The sequence below is a fragment of the Esox lucius genome, chromosome 2 (genome assembly GCF_011004845.1).
Source record: "Esox lucius isolate fEsoLuc1 chromosome 2, fEsoLuc1.pri, whole genome shotgun sequence".
NCBI lineage: Eukaryota > Metazoa > Chordata > Actinopteri > Esociformes > Esocidae > Esox > Esox lucius.
This window is the reverse complement of record NC_047570.1, coordinates 39,649,798-39,668,576: the sequence shown is the minus strand read 5'-3', so window position 1 is coordinate 39,668,576 and position 18,779 is coordinate 39,649,798. Positions and strand designations below refer to the sequence as shown.

Below are 18,779 nucleotides of genomic sequence, written 5' to 3'. Positions count from 1 at the left end.
ACAATTCATCCATGGCTCTAAATCTGTTTCCATCTTCATCCACCACCTCAAGTCTCATCTGTTCAAACAAGCCTATCCCTAGGGGGGGGGGTTAGGGTCGAGTGTTGGGCGGGGTTAGATTTGAGCGTTGGGGGGGGGGGTTAGGGTCGAGCCATGGGGGGGTTAGGGTCGAGCGTTGGGGGGGTTAGGGTCGAGCGTTGGGGGGGGTTAGGGTCGAGCGTTGGGGGGGGGTTAGGGTCGAGCGTTGGGGGGGTCCTTATCATCCCTCGGTCCAAGCTGCGGAGCTTTGGAGAGAGGGCTTTTTCTCGGGCTGCTCCAAGAGTTTGGAATGCACTTCCACAATTCATCCATGGCTCTAAATCTGTTTCCATCTTCATCCACCACCTCAAGTCTCATCTGTTCAAACAAGCCTATCCCTAGGGGGGGGGGTTAGGGTCGAGTGTTGGGCGGGGTTAGATTTGAGCGTTGGGGGGGGGGGTTAGGGTCGAGCCATGGGGGGGTTAGGGTCGAGCGTTGGGGGGGTTAGGGTCGAGCGTTGGGGGGGGGTTAGGGTCGAGCGTTGGGGGGGGGTTAGGGTCGAGCGTTGGGGGGGTCCTTATCATCCCTCGGTCCAAGCTGCGGAGCTTTGGAGAGAGGGCTTTTTCTCGGGCTGCTCCAAGAGTTTGGAATGCACTTCCACAATTCATCCATGGCTCTAAATCTGTTTCCATCTTCATCCACCACCTCAAGTCTCATCTGTTCAAACAAGCCTATCCCTAGCCCCAGCCCCATGTTGTTTGACCCACCCCCCCTTTTTTTGTTTTGTTTTGTTAGCTACCATTTGTCTCATTGCTGTAGTTTGTTATGTATGTATTGTTTGGGTCTTTCAAAAGCACTATATAAATGTAATAAATTATTATTATTATTAGCGTAAAACTAAATTATTTTACACAAATAATGAATTGTTGGAGACAAGAGTAGAAGGCACATTGTGTAAGTGTGTGTGATTGATAGTTGCTGCTGGAATAGTTTCAATGTATGCATGTTCAGCCTCAGGAAAAAAGCCTATGGATGAACTATTAAAAAAGAAACACACTTGAAACAACATCCTAACAACATTAGTGGGATGATTGATGTTACCATGCAACAGATTATGCGCCCCAGAATATATGAAAATATATAGCTAGGAAATTAATTCCCAACCAAGATCGCAACTTTTATGGTTACCACGAAATAATGCATATATTAAATGTCTCCTGATAAATATTATAAAATTGTGTAAGGAAAACCTTTGTATGATTGCTCAATGCATTTAACCCGTGGGCTTCGTCTCCTCTGCGTTTGCCTCCACTCCAATACAGAAATGTTCAACACTGCAAGCCCCACCCCCCAAAGTTCCAGTACTTTGGGAAAGTACTACCCCCCGACCAGGGACTGTTTTTGGGGAAAATATAGTCCCCAGAACCTAATTTAGACCTTGGTTCCTGCGGTTAAAACGCAGTGAGTTCATGGAAAGGTTCCTAGCTCCTGGGTAAAGTTCCTGTGGTGGAAACGCAGCATAATACAATTATTCCAAACCCTACATCGCAATTTCGCAAATGTTTTGGTTAGGATTGGTATTGGAATACTTTTAACACATTCATATAACTGTTAATACTGTAAACATAACACCATTCATTCATTATTATTATTGGGTCTTTCTATAATACATTTTTCAAACAGCAAAGTACCTATAATATTCATAAAAGCATTTTTCACTGGTTTATATTCTTTATAATGCATTATTACACTACATTGGATAAATAGGTTAGTGTTATTCTTGATGTTCATCTAAAGCTTAGTGTTGACATAAGACTACTCAACAATTGTCAGAGCACAACATTACTGGAATATTTGATTGTATTATTTCCATTATAACCAAATTCTCTAAAACAAATAGGCTTATGAAGTTTGGTTATATTATTATATAATGACTATTGTTTTAATGAGTCAGTACATTTCTAGATCTGATTAACACCATAGTGTTTAAGATGAAATCCACTCAGACTTAAGTTCCATAGTTAACATTTGTGAGGAGCAATTCAAAACCATCATACTATAGCCACCCCAAATAGGCATAAGTCTGCCCTGGCTCATGGACTAACTGGGTTGGTTGGACGTACCTGAGGGAAAAGGGGCCTCTCCTCTTTTGACTTCTTGATGCAGTCAGCTACCAGTCTCTTCATGGCCTTAGGACAGCTCTTGTACAGCTTACTGAGGTCTGGGGAGAGGTAACCTCTCCCAACCATGAAGATGATCTGTGGATAACTCAGAAAGGAAGGATTAGAGGTCAGGGGTCAGCATTAAATGAAATGACAGGAACCTACACCAACTAGCCAGTTAGCATTACATTTGGATTTGAGACTGACCTCCATAGAGAGGGTTTAAGGGGTAAAAGTTACCTGGTCCCGTGTGGCCATCATGCTGTATGGCAGTCGTCCCGTCATGAGTTCATAGAGCACCACTCCATAGGAATAGACATCTGACTGGAAACTGTAGGGGTTGTTGTCCTGCATCCGGATCACCTCTGGAGCCTGAGAGGAGTTTGAAAGGGTTAACGAGCATTTGGGAGGGTGGGGGGGGGGTTAGGGTCGAGCGTTGGGGGGGGTTAGGGTCGAGCGTTGGGGGGGGGGTTAGGGTCGAGCGTTGGGGGGGGGGGGTTAGGGTCGAGCGTTGGGGGGGTGGGGTTAGGGTCGAGCGTTGGGGGGGGGGTTAGGGTCGAGCGTTGGGGGGGGGGGTTAGGGTCGAGCGTTGGGGGGGGGGTTAGGGTCGAGCGTTGGGGGGGGTTAGGGTCGAGCGTTGGGGGGGGTTAGGGTCGAGCGTTGGGGGGGGTTAGGGTCGAGCGTTGGGGGGGGTTAGGGTCGAGCGTTGGGGGGGGTTAGGGTCGGGATAGGACCAAGTCTTTGGTGGAGACAATAAGCTAATGCTAGCTAGCTAGTTATGCGTCCAAACCTCCTTGATTCCATTTCCTGCTGGAAAACAGTGTTACAACTTAGCTAATATGTGGTGTTCTCTGCGAAAGCAGAAGAAAAACAATCTAATGCATAAGCTATTTTTGCTCAGAAGAAACAATTACATTGCATTTTTGCTAGATTTAACCCTATTATTGTTTTCCCTTGAATGGTCTACTCACTCTACTGTCATGTAGTTAGCGCTATCTACCCCACGTAAAATCAATGTCTGTGTTCATTACTCCAGCACTAACGGTTGGAGGGGACACTGCTTCAGACCGGTCAGTATGCTTATAGATAGTAATGATAGCGTCAGATCCTAATGGAGTATTCAACTCACTGCAGATGGATGGCGCAAACTTGTGTGGAACATAATAAAGAAAAACGTATTTTATCAAACATGTGAAGCAATTATTGGCACCCCAACAAATTCCATTACATTTGGTTAAATTTGAATTACCTTTGCATAGATATTTTTTCCAGTGCATCGGAGTCATTAGAAACTCATAAGTGATCATCCAGGTGACAAAATGTTGTTAACCTTCATAAAAATAGCAATGGCTATAACACAATAGCTACTCGTCTGAATGTACTTATCTCCATAATTAGGGCAATAACTAAGATGTTTAAATGAACTGAAGCCATGGTAAAATTGCCTAGAAGAGCGAAGTGTATTTTGCAACACAGTGAGTTAAGAAATTATCCAAGGACCACCACTGGTGAGTTGTTGTCTTGGGGAGGGAAGGCTGCACAAAGAACTACATGCAGGGGTAGCAATAATTGTCACAGTTTTTAGAAAAATATTAATTAATACTTAATTCTAGGTTAACAATTACTTTTTCTTAACCTAGAATAGTGGAATAGTTAACATTTTTACCTTTACCTCTGATATTCTGAGTTTAAAATCAATCTGATCAACAGCAATGACAAGTTTTCATTCCCTTTAGTCATTTTACCTAGTTGGCCAACAATTGTGTAGGAACTGAAGTTTTGGTGGTCAGTAGCAAAGGAATAATTTCAACAAGTACTGTGTCAACTGAACACTTTAGCTGCTATGCTAAGACATCCAAAACCTTCTTCAAGGCTTCTGGATGTGGGTCTAATATCTGGTAGAGATCATCTGGAGCATGAGATTCAACACTACTGTTTGTTTGCTCCTTGGAGTTTAAGGCCGGTTGTTTCTGTAAAAGCACTTTGTGACAACTGCTGTTGTAAAAAGGGCTTTATAAATACATTTGATTGATTGATTGAACCCAGAGGGATATTGCATGGTAAATATGTTATCATCCATACTATGGACCCAGAAGGGTAATGCATGGTAGCTATATTACCATCCATAGTATCGACCCATGAGGGTAATGCATGGTAGCTATATTACCATCCATAGTATCGACCCAGAAGGGTAATGCATGGTAGCTATATTACCATCCATAGTATCGACCCAGAAGGGTAATGCATGGTACCTATATTACCATCCATATTATCGACCCAGAAGGGTAATGCATGGTAGCTATATTACCATCCATAGTATCGACCCAGAAGGGTAATGCATGGTAGCTATATTACCATCCATAGTATCGACCCAGAAGGGTAATGCATGGTAGCTATATTACCATCCATAGTATCGACCCAGAAGGGTAATGCATGGTAGCTATATTACCATCCATAGTATCGACCCAGAAGGGTAATGCATGGTAGCTATATTACCATCCATAGTATCGACCCAGAAGGCTGCTCCACCTGATGTGAGCCCGTCCAGCGAGCCTTCACCGTGGCCAGTCCAAAGTCTCCAATCTTTACGGTCAGGCCCTCATGGAGGAAGATATCTGCCCCAGAATCAAGGTCCAACTACAGGAAATAACATGCTTTAGTAACCCTGTCGTCATGCTATTATAGCGTGTCCCAGTCGTCATGCTATTATAACGTGTCCCAGTCGCCATGCTATTATAGCGTGTCCCAGTCGCCATGCTATTATAGCGTGTCCCAGTCGCCATGCTATTATAGCGTGTCCCAGTCGCCATGCTATTATAGCGTGTCCCAGTCGTCATGCTATTATAGCGTGTCCCAGTCGTCATGCTATTATAGCGTGTCCCAGTCGTCATGCTATTATAGCGTGTCCCAGTCGTCATGCTATTATAGCGTGTCCCAGTCGTCATGCTATTATAGCGTGTCCCAGTCGCCATGCTATTATAGCGTGTCCCAGTCGCCATGCTATTATAGCGTGTCCCAGTCGTCATGCTATTATAGCGTGTCCCAGTCGTCATGCTATTATAGCGTGTCCCAGTCGTCAAGCTATTATAGCGTGTCCCAGTCGTCAAGCTTTAATAGCGTGTCCCAGTCGTCAAGCTTTTATAGCGTGTCCCAGTCGTCATGCTATTATAGCGTGTCCCAGTCGTCATGCTATTATAGCGTGTCCCAGTCGTCATGCTATTATAGCGTGTCCCAGTCGTCATGCTATTATAGCGTGTCCCAGTCGCCATGCTATTATAGCGTGTCCCAGTCGCCATGCTATTATAGCGTGTCTCAGTCGTCATGCTATTATAGCGTGTCCCAGTCGCCATGCTATTATAGCGTGTCCCAGTCGCCATGCTATTATAGCGTGTCCCAGTCATCAAGCTATTATAGCGTGTCCCAGTCATCAAGCTACTATAGCGTGTCCCAGTCATCAAGCTATTATAGCGTGTCCCAGTCATCAAGCTATTATAGCGTGTCCCAGTCGTCAAACTATTATAGCGTGTCCCAGTCATCAAGCTATTATAGCGTGTCCCAGTCATCAAGCTATTATAGCGTGTCCCAGTCATCAAGCTATTATAGCGTGTCCCAGTCATCAAGCTATTATAGCGTGTCCCAGTCATCAAACTATTATAGCGTGTCCCAGTCATCAAGCTATTATAGCGTGTCCCAGTCGTCAAGCTATTATAGCGTGTCCCAGTCGTCATGCTATTATAGCGTGTCCCAGTCGTCATGCTATTATAGCGTGTCCCAGTCGCCATGCTATTATAGCGTGTCCCAGTCGCCATGCTATTATAGCGTGTCCCAGTCGCCATGCTATTATAGCGTGTCCCAGTCGCCATGCTATTATAGCGTGTCCCAGTCGCCATGCTATTATAGCGTGTCCCAGTCGCCATGCTATTATAGCGTGTCCCAGTCGCCATGCTATCATAGCGTGTCCCAGTCGCCATGCTATCATAGCGTGTCCCAGTCGTCATGCTATTAGAGCGTGTCCCAGTCATCAAGCTATTAGAGCGTGTCCCAGTCATCAAGCTATTAGAGCGTGTCCCAGTCGTCATGCTATTATAGCGTGTCCCAGTCATCAAGCTATTATAGCGTGTCCCAGACATCATGCACATCTGGATTGTTTTGCTTCTAGCAACAGGCTAGAAAAAGCCATTCATTTCTAATCCATTATAATTAAGACATGCTGTTTATATATTGTTAGAACATAGTGTTTTACCCACAATAATTACTGTATAATTATAACCAAACTGTTTTCCAAAACATCTTGCCAGTGACACTGAATACACTGTACTGCTACTAATACAGTGATGGTATGTTACGAAAGGGATCACTCCGACACAGTGCTTTATGTGAAGGATACTGTTGGACTTCATGTCCCGATGAATAATATTCTTGGCATGTAGGTAACTGTAAGAGAAAAGGGGAAAAGTACAATTATTTTGGTTTAGATTGTCGCGAAGGCAGATAACTTCCCTTAGTTACCACCACAATCATGAATCCCATGTTATTTATTGGACCAAGTCACTCCATAATACAACCCTGTTTCCAAAAACTTTGGGACGCTGCGTAAAATGCTAATAAAAATAGAATGCAATGTGCAAATAATGTATCCCTATATTTTATTGAAAAGAGTACAAAGACAACATATCAAGTGACATTTTGTTATTGGAAAAATACATGCCCATTTTGAATTTGATAACTTTATTTGTATAGTGCTTTTCTAGTACAATTACACAATAAAAATAGAAATACATTAAAATAATAATAAAAATACAGCTCCAGAAAAAATTAAGAGACCACTGCACCTTTCCCAAAAAGTTGATGAGGAACATTTTGAGTGAGGAACAAAAGCATCCAATTTGCAGTGGTCTCTTGATTTTAACCCTTCTGTTCCTCACTCAAAACCTTCCTTTTCGACTTTTTTGGTATCTTGTTTTTAGGTAAGATTTAAATAAAATTATAAAGAATGTACTGAAAGAGCATCTCTGATATTCTGTGGCTGTTCCAGAGTCTAGGGGCCTGTATAGCAAAGGCCGGTTTGAAACGTGTTGATTGCAGCAACATGTTTCAAAAAATTTGGGATGGGGCATATTTACCACTGTGTTGTATCACCTCTTCTTTTAACAACACTCTAAGTGTTTCGGGACAGAAGAGACCAATTGCTGTAGTTTTGACAGTGAAATGTTTTCCCATTTTTGCTTGAACGGATTGCCGCTGCTCAACTGTTCAGGGTCTCATTCATCATATTTTTTGTTTCGTAATGGGCCAAATGTTTTAAAATAATGTACAATTTTGATTAATCAGACCACAGGACAATTTTCCACTTTGCCTCAGTCCATTATAGTTGGGCCCCGAGAAAGGGGCAGTGGTTTTTGATCTTGTTTATATTTGGTTTCTCCTTTACATGGTGGAATTTTAACATGCATTTGTGGCTGCAGGGAGGTACTGTGTTCAAAGACAATGGGTTTTCTGAAGTGTCCCTGAGCCCATGCTGTGATGTCCTCTACAGAACCGTTTTCTAATACAGTGTGCCTGAGAGCCCGAAGATCACGGCCATCAAATATTGGTTTTCGGTCTTGTCCCTTGCATACAGATTTCCCTAGATTTTCTTTTACATTGATAAATGTTATTCTTAAATTGTTGCACTATTTGTCTGCACAGACTTTCACAGAGTGGTGAACCCCTCCCCAACTTTACTTCTGAAAGACTTATCCTGTACTATTGAATGATTTGCAAATCATTGCATTCTGTTTTTCACATTTTACACAGCATCCCAACTTTTTTGGAAACAGGGTTGTAAATACGTTATTCAAACCAGGACATACTCCATGCCCTGTGCTGTCTATGGTTAGGATTACACTAATCAGCCATAACATTGACCGCTGTGACAGGTGAAGTGAATAACACTGATCTCCTTATTATGGCACCTGTCATGTGAACATTCTGTCCTCAAAGTTGATGTGTTAAAAGCAGGAAAAATGGGCAAGCGTAAGGATCTGAGCAACTTTGACAAAGGCCAAATTGTGATGGCTTGACGACTGGGTCAGAGCATCTCCAAAACTGCAGCCCTTGTGAGGTGTTCCTGGTCTGCATTGGTCAGTACCTATCAAAAGTGGTCCAAGGAAGGTTAAGAGGTGAACTGTCGACTGGCCCGTGTGGTCCGATCCAACAGATGCGCTACTGTAGCTCAAATCGCTGAAAAAGTTAATGGTGGTTCTGATAGAAAGGTGTCAGAACACACAGTGCATCGCAGTTTGTTGCGTATGGGGCTGCGTAGCCGCAGACCAGTCAGGGTGCCCATGCTGACCCCTGTCCACTGCCGAAGCGCCTACAATGGCCACGTGAGCATCAGGACTGGACCACAGAGCAGTGGAAGAAGGTGGCCTGGTCTGATGAATCACATTTCCTTTTACATCACGTGGATGGCGTGTGTGCGTCGGTTACCTGGAGTACACATGGCACCAGGATGCACTATGGGAAGGAGGCAAGCCAGCAGAGGCAGTGTGATGCTTTGGGCAATGTTCTTCTGGGAAATCTTGGGTCCTGCCATTCATGTGGATGTTACTTTGACACATACCACCTACCTAAGCATTGTTGCAGACCATGTGCACCCTTTCATGGCAACGGTATTCCCTGATGGCATTGGCCTCGTTCAGCAGGATAATGTGCCCTGCCACAAAGCAAAAATGGTTCAGGAATGGTTTGAGGAACACAGCGAGTTCCAGGTGTTGACTTGGCCAGGTGTTGACTTGTGCTGGACACCCCACAGAAGTCCAATCCATGGAGGCCCCTCCTCGCAACTTACAGGATTTAAAGGATCTGCTGCTAACATCTTGGTGCCAGATACCACTGCACACCTTCAGAGGTCTAGTGGAGTCCATGCCTTGATGGGTCAGGGCTGTTTTGGCATCAAATGGGGAACAATATTAGGCAGGTGGTCATAAAGTGGTCATATGGCTGATCAGTGAATATTGTAATATTATAAATTTCAGTCATACTCCATGCCCTGTGCTGTCTATGGTTAGGATTGTACTGTAATATTATAAATGTCAGTCATACTCCATGCCCTGTGCTGTCTGCCTGGCAATGTCCATCAGCTGAAACATCTGCAGGCTGGTCTCCTGGACATGGAGATGGTTGTAGAGGCTGGAGCCGTCACACCACTGGGTCACAATGGCCAGGTTGTCTTTGGTCATGTACCCCATGAAGAGGAGGATGTTGACGTGGCGTGTCTTCCTGTAGAATACCAGAAAGATGTTAATCGCCATTCCTTGTGAATACTTTAAGGAGATTAATCTCAAGGAGTCTGTGAATCTTAATTATACCTGACCTGAGAACAGCCACTTCATTTCTGAAGGCTTGAAACTGTTCTGGTGTAGGATCTACCACCTTCAGGATCTTCACTGCAACGTCACCTAATGGGGAGACAACAGTCCAGACCTTTTTATTTAATTTTCAGTTTCTTGATCACACTAGTTCCTCAGTCTACTAGGCCTGAAGTTTCACTGTGGGCCCAGGTGGATCATGGGATAGCATGTTCTAATCTATATAAATACATTTTAATGATATCATTCATTTGTGCACATTTCAGGGGTTAAAAACAATGTAGAATAGACAACAGACCTTTATATTATTAAAATAATATAATAGAATCTGAGAACCTTTACCTAAATAAAAGCCAATTCAAGATAAGGATACCATTTAAAAATAGGCATGTAAAAATGCATAGAACAGCAGGAAAAGTTCTCAGTTTAATTAAACAAATTAGAAAATGAGCTGTAAACAGCAGCACTGTCAGCTCATTTCCATGACCATCAACCTCTAAGCCTAGAAAAAACAGAAAACAAATAATTCCTTAATTATATAGTAAGACTCTTAAAACGAGTTACAAGAAGCCAAACTCTAATTATTATTCATCAACGTTTTAGTTATTTTGTGTATTCTCAACCCGCTAAGCCGATATGGTGGGTTGCCTCAATAAACACTTGACTGGTTCCCCCATACTAACTCACCATGCCATTTCCCTTTATAGACTGTCCCAAAGGAGCCTGATCCGATCCGGTTTTGGAGTACCACCTCACTGGCCTCGATCTCCCAGTAGTATGAAGAGTCCCGCTTATCTCTGGGCCGCTGTGTTTGTGGGGGGGTTCTCACAGTCAAACCCAGAGCAGATGAACGAGAAACAAAGAAGAAATCATCCAGTGTTGGATGCTCTCTACTTACGATTCTGTGTTTGTCCTGAGCGTTGGAGGAGACAGCTCGCTCCCTGGGCGCGGGAGCAGGAGCACGACATTGCCCAGACATGGAACAGCCTGTTGGGCTGAGGTCAGGAGGGCTCTCTGGAAATATGGATGAGTAGATAAGGGGAGAAAAGAGGTAAGGAGAGAGATAAGGGAAGAAGGGGAGGAGATGGGCAATGGGAGAGAAGAAAAAAAGTGGAAGCAGACAGGCAAGGAAAGAGTGAGACAAGGAAAGAGTGAGACAAGGACAGAGATGAGGTGAGAAAGGGAGGAGAGATGAGAATAAAGAGGGAGTGGATGAGGAGTGAGACAGCTATGTCTTCATTGTATTTCCATTTGTCGTCAGATCATAGTGTATGTAAGTACAGTCGGGTAGGGCTATTAGATAATCAAATAGACAGAAATGTTTCTAATATGAAAAGAGGATCTGTGGTGAAATGTGTCTTACCAGATTCATGACTTTTAATGGCATCCTGTGAAATAATGGAACAGGAGAGGGATAAGTATGCTTTATAAATAAAGCCTTCATATCATTTAAATGTACAGGGTAAACTTCTCAAAATATTTAACAGTAAATGAAAATGGCAGAATGAGATCCCCTACTGCCATCTAGCTGGGGCCAAGCAGAATTACTAGTCTTATCCAGGTCAGTCTCACGCACAAAGATGAAAAGGGATCACTGTCACTATTTGTATCTGTGTTATTCCGGTTAATCTCACTCATACAGATGAAAAGACATTTCTCTCTCTCCCTTGTATCCGTGTTATCTAGGTTAATGTCACTCAGAGATGGAATTTGATTTCTCTGTGTATCAGTGTCATAATGGCATTTGCTTCAGTATGGGCAGTACTGTTGCAACCATTCAGTAAGTAGATGTGTTTACACCTAACTAGGGATATGTATGCCGAACTCGGGACGTGTACGCCTAACTAGGGATAACTAGGGACATGTACCCCTAACTAGGGATAACTAGGGACGTGTACCCCTAACTAGGGACGTGTACGCCTAACTAGGGACGTGTACGCCTAACTAGGGATAACTAGGGACGTGTAGGCCTAACTAGGGATAACTAGGGACGTGTAGGCCTAACTAGGGATAACTAGGGACGTGTACGCCTAACTAGGTATAACTAGGGACGTGTACGCCTAACTAGGGATAACTAGGGACGTGTACGCCTAACTAGGGATAACTAGGGACGTGTACGCCTAACTAGGGATAACTAGGGACGTGTACGCCTAACTAGGGATAACTAGGGACGTGTACGCCTAACTAGGGATAACTAGGGACGTGTACGCCTAACTAGGGATAACTAGGAATGTGCATGCCCAACTAGGGATAACTAGGGACGGGTACACCTAACTAGGGATGATTACTCCAAACCTTTTGTAGATGTTTCCTGGTGTTATCTACTAAAAGTCTGGAGAACAGAACAATACCTACAGTGCTTCTCTTCAAGTGGAACCGCCGAGACCAAGAAGTTGTGGGGGGGCTGATGCTATCTATCTACACACAATTACATAATAGGCGAGGAAGGACAAAGTGAAAAATGAAAAGACATGACAATTTCTGGGTGTCATGTCTATGTTCTGCTATAGTATAAAGACTGTTTATAACACATATATACATAAAAACTGACACCCAGGAGGTCATACACAGGAGACAGAGAAAGATTATCACAAAGAAATACAAAGACACAAAGTTGGCAGTGAGAGACATGGTAAACAGACAGACTGGTTGGGCTGGAAACAGACAGACCGACTGGGAGGGTAGAGACGGACCGACCGACAGGACAGACTGGATGGGTAGAGACAGACCGACTGACCGACCGACAGACTGGAAGGGTAGAGACAGACCGACTGACCGACCGACAGACTGGGAGGGTAGAGACAGACCGACCCGACAGGACAGACTGGATGGGTAGAGACAGATCGACTGACCGACCGACAGACTGGAAGGGTAGAGACAGACCGACTGACCGACCGACAGACTGGGAGGGTAGAGACAGACCGACCCGACAGGACAGACTGGATAGGTAGAGACGGATCGACCGACAGGACAGACTGGATAGGTAGAGACGGACCGACCGACAGGACAGACTGGATAGGTAGAGACGGACCGACCGACAGGACAGACTGGATGGGTAGAGACGGACCGACCGACCGACAGGACAGACTGGATGGGTAGAGACGGACCGACCGACCGACAGGACAGACTGGATGGGTACAGACGGACGGACCGACCGACACGACAGACTGGATGGGTAGAGACGGACCGACCGACAGGACAGACTGGGAGGGTAGAGACAGACCGACCGACAGACTGGCTGGGTAGAGAAAGACAGACTGGATGGGTAGAGACAGACTGACCGACAGATTGGGAGGGTAGAGTCAGACCGACCAACAAACTGGCTGGGTAGAGAAAGACAGACTGGGTGGGTAGAGACAGACCGGCCGACAGACTAGGTGGGTAGAGAAAGACAGACTCGATGGGTAGAGACAGACAGACCGACCGACCGACAGACTGGAAGGGTAGAGTCAGACCGACCGACAGACTGGGAGGGTAGACAGACCGACCGACAGACTGGGAGGGTAGAGTCAGACTGACCGACAGACTGGGAGGGTAGACAGACCGACCGACAGACTGAATGTGTAGAGACAAATATTTTTTCTACATTGTAACCAGTAATCCCAGTCTGTCGGTCAGCTGCAAAATTACATTATTCCAAAATTTTTGCCCCACAAAAAAACTCAAAGGGTACCAAATAGGTTTTTGAAAGCATTTGTCAAACGTTATTTGAAATTTGCAGTAACATGTTTAAGAAAAACCTCAAGAAAATATTTGCTAACATTATATAACTATAATGGGCTAGCCATCCTGTTTTACAGCAAAAATCACAGACTTTATGTCCAATTACATTTATGACCTCTTCTTCATGTTATTGTTTTCTTCTCATTCATGTTATTGTGAATCTGGGATCCTTTTTCATTTTCCATCAGTTTAAACGCTCCGAAACAAAACAGCCCTGCAACCTTGGATTACAGAGTAAGGGTTAAAGGTCAGAGTTAGGTGTTACCTGGAAGGCAGTGGTGTCCAGTGGTATGGAGGTGGTGGTGACCATGTGTACGTTAGGGGTTGAGGTGGATCTCAAGCGGTGGGAAAGGACGACCGGCTCAGCTTCTGATACAGGACCAGCAGACAGGTGGAAGTCGAAGGCATGAGGGGTTGAGTGTCGGTGCTGGGAGCTGAGAAACAACAGATAAATAGCATCAATAACCACCATCCTGATGTCACATAAGGGAAACTACTTGCTATTGTGTTCACTGTGTCACATAGTAAAGCTTGGGGAAACCTATCACAGCTACTAGATCAGCTTTTTTAGTTCATGCTCCAGTTTGTTAATATATTCAGCAGATTAAATACCAACATTTGATTGATGAAACCAATTTTTATTGTCCACACACCCAGTAACCTGCCCACTTCGCTGCCTTTCAATGAAAGTAAATAGGGATCTGATTTTTTTTGTGTCCGAAACAGAAGTTGTTAAAACCTAGGGTATGTAACATCAATAACAACATCATCCCTCCTTCCTTAGTAATATCTCACTGTTTGTTTGATATAAGAAGGGTGCAGGAACCTGTGGGTTTTACTACATGGATTTAAACACTAGCTACTGTAGCAGTACAGCTTGGTCTGCCGCTACCTAACATTCTTCTTTCTCTGCATGTATACAGTTTGAAGAGAATAGGCTGGTCATTATCGATAGCAATGTAGCTAACGATGGAAGAGTTAGCTTCAACAAATTATTTACAACATAATTTTTGCAGAATGGAGCCACTGTTGTTTTAATTTTTTCACAATTGTGAAATATTATTTAATCACTAATAATATGCATGAAAAACCTTTGTGAGCTAGATATAGTGCCCATTCATTAAAGTGTGAAATGATATACATTACAATGTATATCCCAAATGATGGCATATCCCAAATGTTCCAATTTCAAAACAAGTTCCAGGTCCTATAAGACAAATGGGTTAAGTGGTGGAATGCCATCAAGTAAAAGACAATGGAGAAAAGTAGGAGTGCCACACAGCAGGTGGACTAAAAAGAGGCCTCAACAAGGTGCTGACAGAGTGGAGCGATGAGAGAGGGAAGACGTATACCTGACAGGGAATCTGGAGAGGGAATCTCTCATTCGCCGTGATGTGAGGGGAGGGAGAGTAGAACCACACATCTCCCCAGGAGTGGGGAACAGGCTAGGGGAGGAGACGTCATTACATAATGTTGCACCACCATGCAGTATTTCTAGGCTGTACCACACTCAGCACATCAATATCAGCATAGCTTTATTCTGGGACCAACTGCTTTACATTGATACCATCAGTGAAATAGACCATTGCAGGAGAGACTGCATACAAAACCATCTAGACAAAAATCACAAGGTGGACGTTACGCCGGCTCAAGCTGGCTACCTAACCATGTTCATTGGTTAGGTATCATCATTGATACTTAAGAGTATATTGATGTCAGTGTGTGGACAGCGTGCTGTATTGGTCCCTAGTGTTTATTGATGTCAGGTGTGGACAGCGTGCTGTATTGATACCTAGTGTTTATTGATGTCAGTGTGTGGACAGCGTGCTGTATTGATACCTAGTGTTTATTGATGTCAGTGTGTGGACAGCGTGCTGTATTGGTACCTAGTGTTTATTGATGTCAGGTGTGGACAGCGTGCTGTAATGGTCCCTAGTGTTTATTGATGTCAGGTGTGGACAGCGTGCTGTATTGATACCTAGTGTTTATTGATGTCAGTGTGTGGACAGCCTGCTGTATTGGTCCCTAGTGTTTATTGATGTCAGGTGTGGACAGCGTGCTGTATTGGTACCTAGTGTTTATTGATGTCAGTGTGTGGACAGCGTGCTGTATTGGTCCCTAGTGTTTATTGATGTCAGTGTTTGGACAGCGTGCTGTATCGGCAGTGTAACTCAGTCTTACAGCAGCTGTCTGATGTTGCTCCAGTCCACACACATGGTGGGCACTTTGGTGCTACAATGTTCATGGAACTTGTAGCCACACGTCTGACAGCGGAACCCATTGAGCAGGAACTTCTGACAGATGTCACAGAATGCCAGCTTTAGAAATGTCTTTCTGACCTGTGGACAAACAGAGTTATACATAAATACAATGGAAAAACATATTTTGCACCATATGTGATGTGACAGTTCCCAGCAAAATGATTACCCCCCCTCTTCTAAAGATGAGCAAAGAAGGCTATGTAAGAATGCCTTGGTTATTTAAATCAGCTTGACTTTACACTCAAATGATAAGATAAATCTAACCTTTAACTCAAAGGATAAATGTGAACGTTCAGCCCTCAGGTGTACATAAGGGGAATAGCAGAAACAAGTCTATATAGCCCAGGCAGCTAACTAATGTTATGGAAGTTTTGAACTAAGGTGCATTTGAGAAATGTCTGTCTTTCTATTGGCTGGTATGTAAATCTTTACTTTGATTGTGACACACGTCTGTATAATATCAGAGGATTATTAGGTATTTGGGCCATGTCCTCCTGCCTAGACAAAGAAGGGTGTCAGTCCTTTCTGTTCCTTAGGGATGTAGGAGAGGGGGATCGGGTGTTTGTCCTAGGGGGGCATCCTCTGACCGGCACCAGTAGGTTGTTGGCTTAATCATCTGCCGACTTGTAGGTTGTCTAGATGCTTTAAGTTGCCCTCAAGGGTGGAGAAAGTTAAGCAGCTGGGGGAAGACAACATGTCCCTTGTGTCAAGCCCAGGACATGTGATTGAACAAAGGGCATGTGTTTGATTGACATGAGACCGATGGGCGACGACTTACCACACCCCTTTTTCTATGCAATAAATACGGATTGTTCATGTATGGAGTTAGAGACTCCTCGGATGATTATGTCTGTAAGCGTTTGACTCGTCTCTCATATTTGCATAATAGTTAATAAAACTGTTAGTAAGTGCAAAGAGAACTTTTTTTCTCTGTGTTCCTTACTCCGAGTGTCGATACATTGTCAATTACTATCACACTATATAACAGCTAGTTCGTTTGACAATAAAGCTAATGTTATACAACAGGTGGGACAGCCTTTCTATAGCCTGTCCTACCTGTGGTATAACTAACTGAGGGATCAAATACATTTTGTACATGTCCTAGGTTAGCGACACAGGAGAGAAAACTTCATAGGTTTAGGCTTAGTAGCAGCTAGCTAGCTTGGCATTCTAGCTAACTTAATAAAACATGTTTTGGAATTTCTATTTTCATAGACTATCCTGTCCATTGTAAATGTATGCTTTTTTTATATAAATGTCCTAGGCTGGTGTTTGTTAGCCAGATTTTTATCCCAGTTTGTTTGGACTGACAATGACAGAGTGTGAATTCCCACTGGAAGATCCAAAGACTACCTAACCTGATTTTTCTCAAATGTTATGGTACTTGACAAAGTCAACTAAGGCATGTATAATGACATGGTTCACAGAACCTTTGAAGCAAAACAGCCCCAAAACTTAAAATAGGGGACTATCAATAAAAAGTTTCATTATTTCTAAATGGTAAAACCAAATAGTACACAAATACCCTCAAATAAAATCTGTAAATCTATACTTTGGATTTATATATACTTTAAAATATCTTTATTTACAAATCCCCACTTTTAGTATAGAGCCAAAAGGGAAAATAAATATAAAATTTCCTAAAAAGTATTGAGAACAACATAGATAAATAGCCATGCCCAATAGGGTGCACTACTTTTGACCAGAGTCTAGGTAGTGATTAGGGTACCATTTGGACCAGAAAATACATAGAAAATAGGGTACTATTTGATAAAGAAACTGAACTCACAAAATTGTGTGTGGTGAGAGGAACGTGGTCTAGAACGTCCACCAGTAACTCCTCCCCTATCAACGAGGTTGCATCAGTATTCCAGTCCATCCTGGACTTCCTGCTGCAGGAGAGATAGAGGAGAGGAAGGATTACGTAAATGAAATGTTATGTTCCATGATATTGAGATGTTCTAATGATACAGAAATGTTCTAGTAATAAAGAATAGATGCTCTTGTGAAACTGGTGATGTAGGTTAATGAAATTTACTAGATGATACAAATGTATACCAGTACCTTCTCTGCCCTGGGTGTAGTCTAAACACAGCACAGTACTCCGGCTGGAGGCCTCGCACCTTCAGAGCCTTGAACAGACAGTTGTGGAGAGTCATACCTGGCCGGGCATTCACCTGACAAGCAGAATAAAACAGACAAAAAATCAGACAGACATAGTAAGAGAATCAGTGTTGTTGTTTCCAAACCCAGACCATCCAAGAGCTAATTAGCCTTGTTGAAAACCAATAGTATAGCTAAGCAATGCAATGTAAGACGTGATCAGAGCATCAACACCACTGTGTTAGGATGGGACAGGGTCAGGGCACATGGCACATACCACAGCATGGTTTATTAAGAAGAGTGAAGCGTTACAGTACCTACCCAGGCTCACGGTTTGCTGGGCAGGACAAGGGCAGAGGTCAGGAGATAGGGTACTTACCACAGTGCGCTGTTTGTTGGGCAGGTAGACTCTAATAGTGCTGGAGGTCTTGAGGTCTCCCATCTTGCTGTCGTCTGAGGAGCGTCTCTGGTATGGGAAGCTCTTGATGATTGTAGGTGAACAGGGATCCTCAAACCCAGAGTCTGTTAGGCCCAAGCCATTACTCAGGGTCTTCCAGGACCCCTGGATGTGCTCCATCACAATGATGCAGGGTTTGATCACCTGGGTGGGGAGGGTTATGTTAATATAAAGTTCATAACAGTTACTGCTGGTAAATACAATAACAGGCATTAGTTTGCTTCCAATCCGGAGATGGACCTTGTAGGAAGAAGGGCTATAGTGTTCGGCTGTCTACCAAACTAATTTCAACAGCCAAACATTACGAACCACCTTTAGGGATGAAAGCAGATATGAGAAACTCTCTGGCAATAAGTCTAGATCTGAGAACCCACTCTCTGGCAATGAGTCAAGATCTGAGAACCCACTCTCCGGCAATGAGTCTAGATCTGAGAACCCACTCTCTGGCAATGAGTCAAGATCTGAGAACCCACTCTCTGGCAATGAGTCTAGATCTGAGAACTTCCCTGTCAATTATGAGTCAGAAGCTGAAATCCAATGATGACGATAATGTTGATTCCTAATTACATAATAATACCTAACAATCTGAAAGGAGCTGAAATGGTAGAAAAAGAACAGTTAAAACCTTAGTATCCTTAATTATCCTAGCTAAGCTCTTCTCTTAATTTGAGGCAATCCCATCCATTTGTTTTTTAAGAACACC

The 18,779-nt window shown here is 43.6% G+C and overlaps 1 protein-coding gene across 4 annotated transcripts in view; it reads right to left on the bottom strand.

Moving 5' to 3' along the window:
* raf1b (Raf-1 proto-oncogene, serine/threonine kinase b) overlaps positions 1-18,779 on the bottom strand; it is a 28,792-nt gene that overhangs the window by 3,625 nt on the left and 6,388 nt on the right. For 3 of the 4 annotated variants that reach the window (XM_034297207.1, XM_034297213.1, XM_034297210.1), the window contains 15 exons: positions 17,999-18,220; positions 17,581-17,693; positions 17,306-17,408; positions 15,437-15,594; positions 14,608-14,700; positions 13,521-13,689; positions 10,896-10,920; positions 10,431-10,546; positions 10,220-10,337; positions 9,538-9,622; positions 9,267-9,443; positions 6,568-6,614; positions 4,677-4,795; positions 2,421-2,552; positions 2,142-2,276 (listed from right to left, as the gene is read on the bottom strand). In XM_034297207.1, the coding sequence (XP_034153098.1) occupies positions 2,142-2,276; positions 2,421-2,552; positions 4,677-4,795; positions 6,568-6,614; positions 9,267-9,443; positions 9,538-9,622; positions 10,220-10,337; positions 10,431-10,546; positions 10,896-10,920; positions 13,521-13,689; positions 14,608-14,700; positions 15,437-15,594; positions 17,306-17,408; positions 17,581-17,693; positions 17,999-18,220 (1,812 nt within the window). Of the gene's footprint in view, positions 1-2,141; positions 2,287-2,420; positions 2,553-4,676; positions 4,796-6,567; positions 6,615-9,266; positions 9,444-9,537; positions 9,623-10,219; positions 10,338-10,430; positions 10,547-10,895; positions 10,921-13,520; positions 13,690-14,607; positions 14,701-15,436; positions 15,595-17,305; positions 17,409-17,580; positions 17,694-17,998; positions 18,221-18,779 lie in introns of all 4 variants that reach the window. The other variant, XR_004576838.1, reaches the window with a different exon arrangement.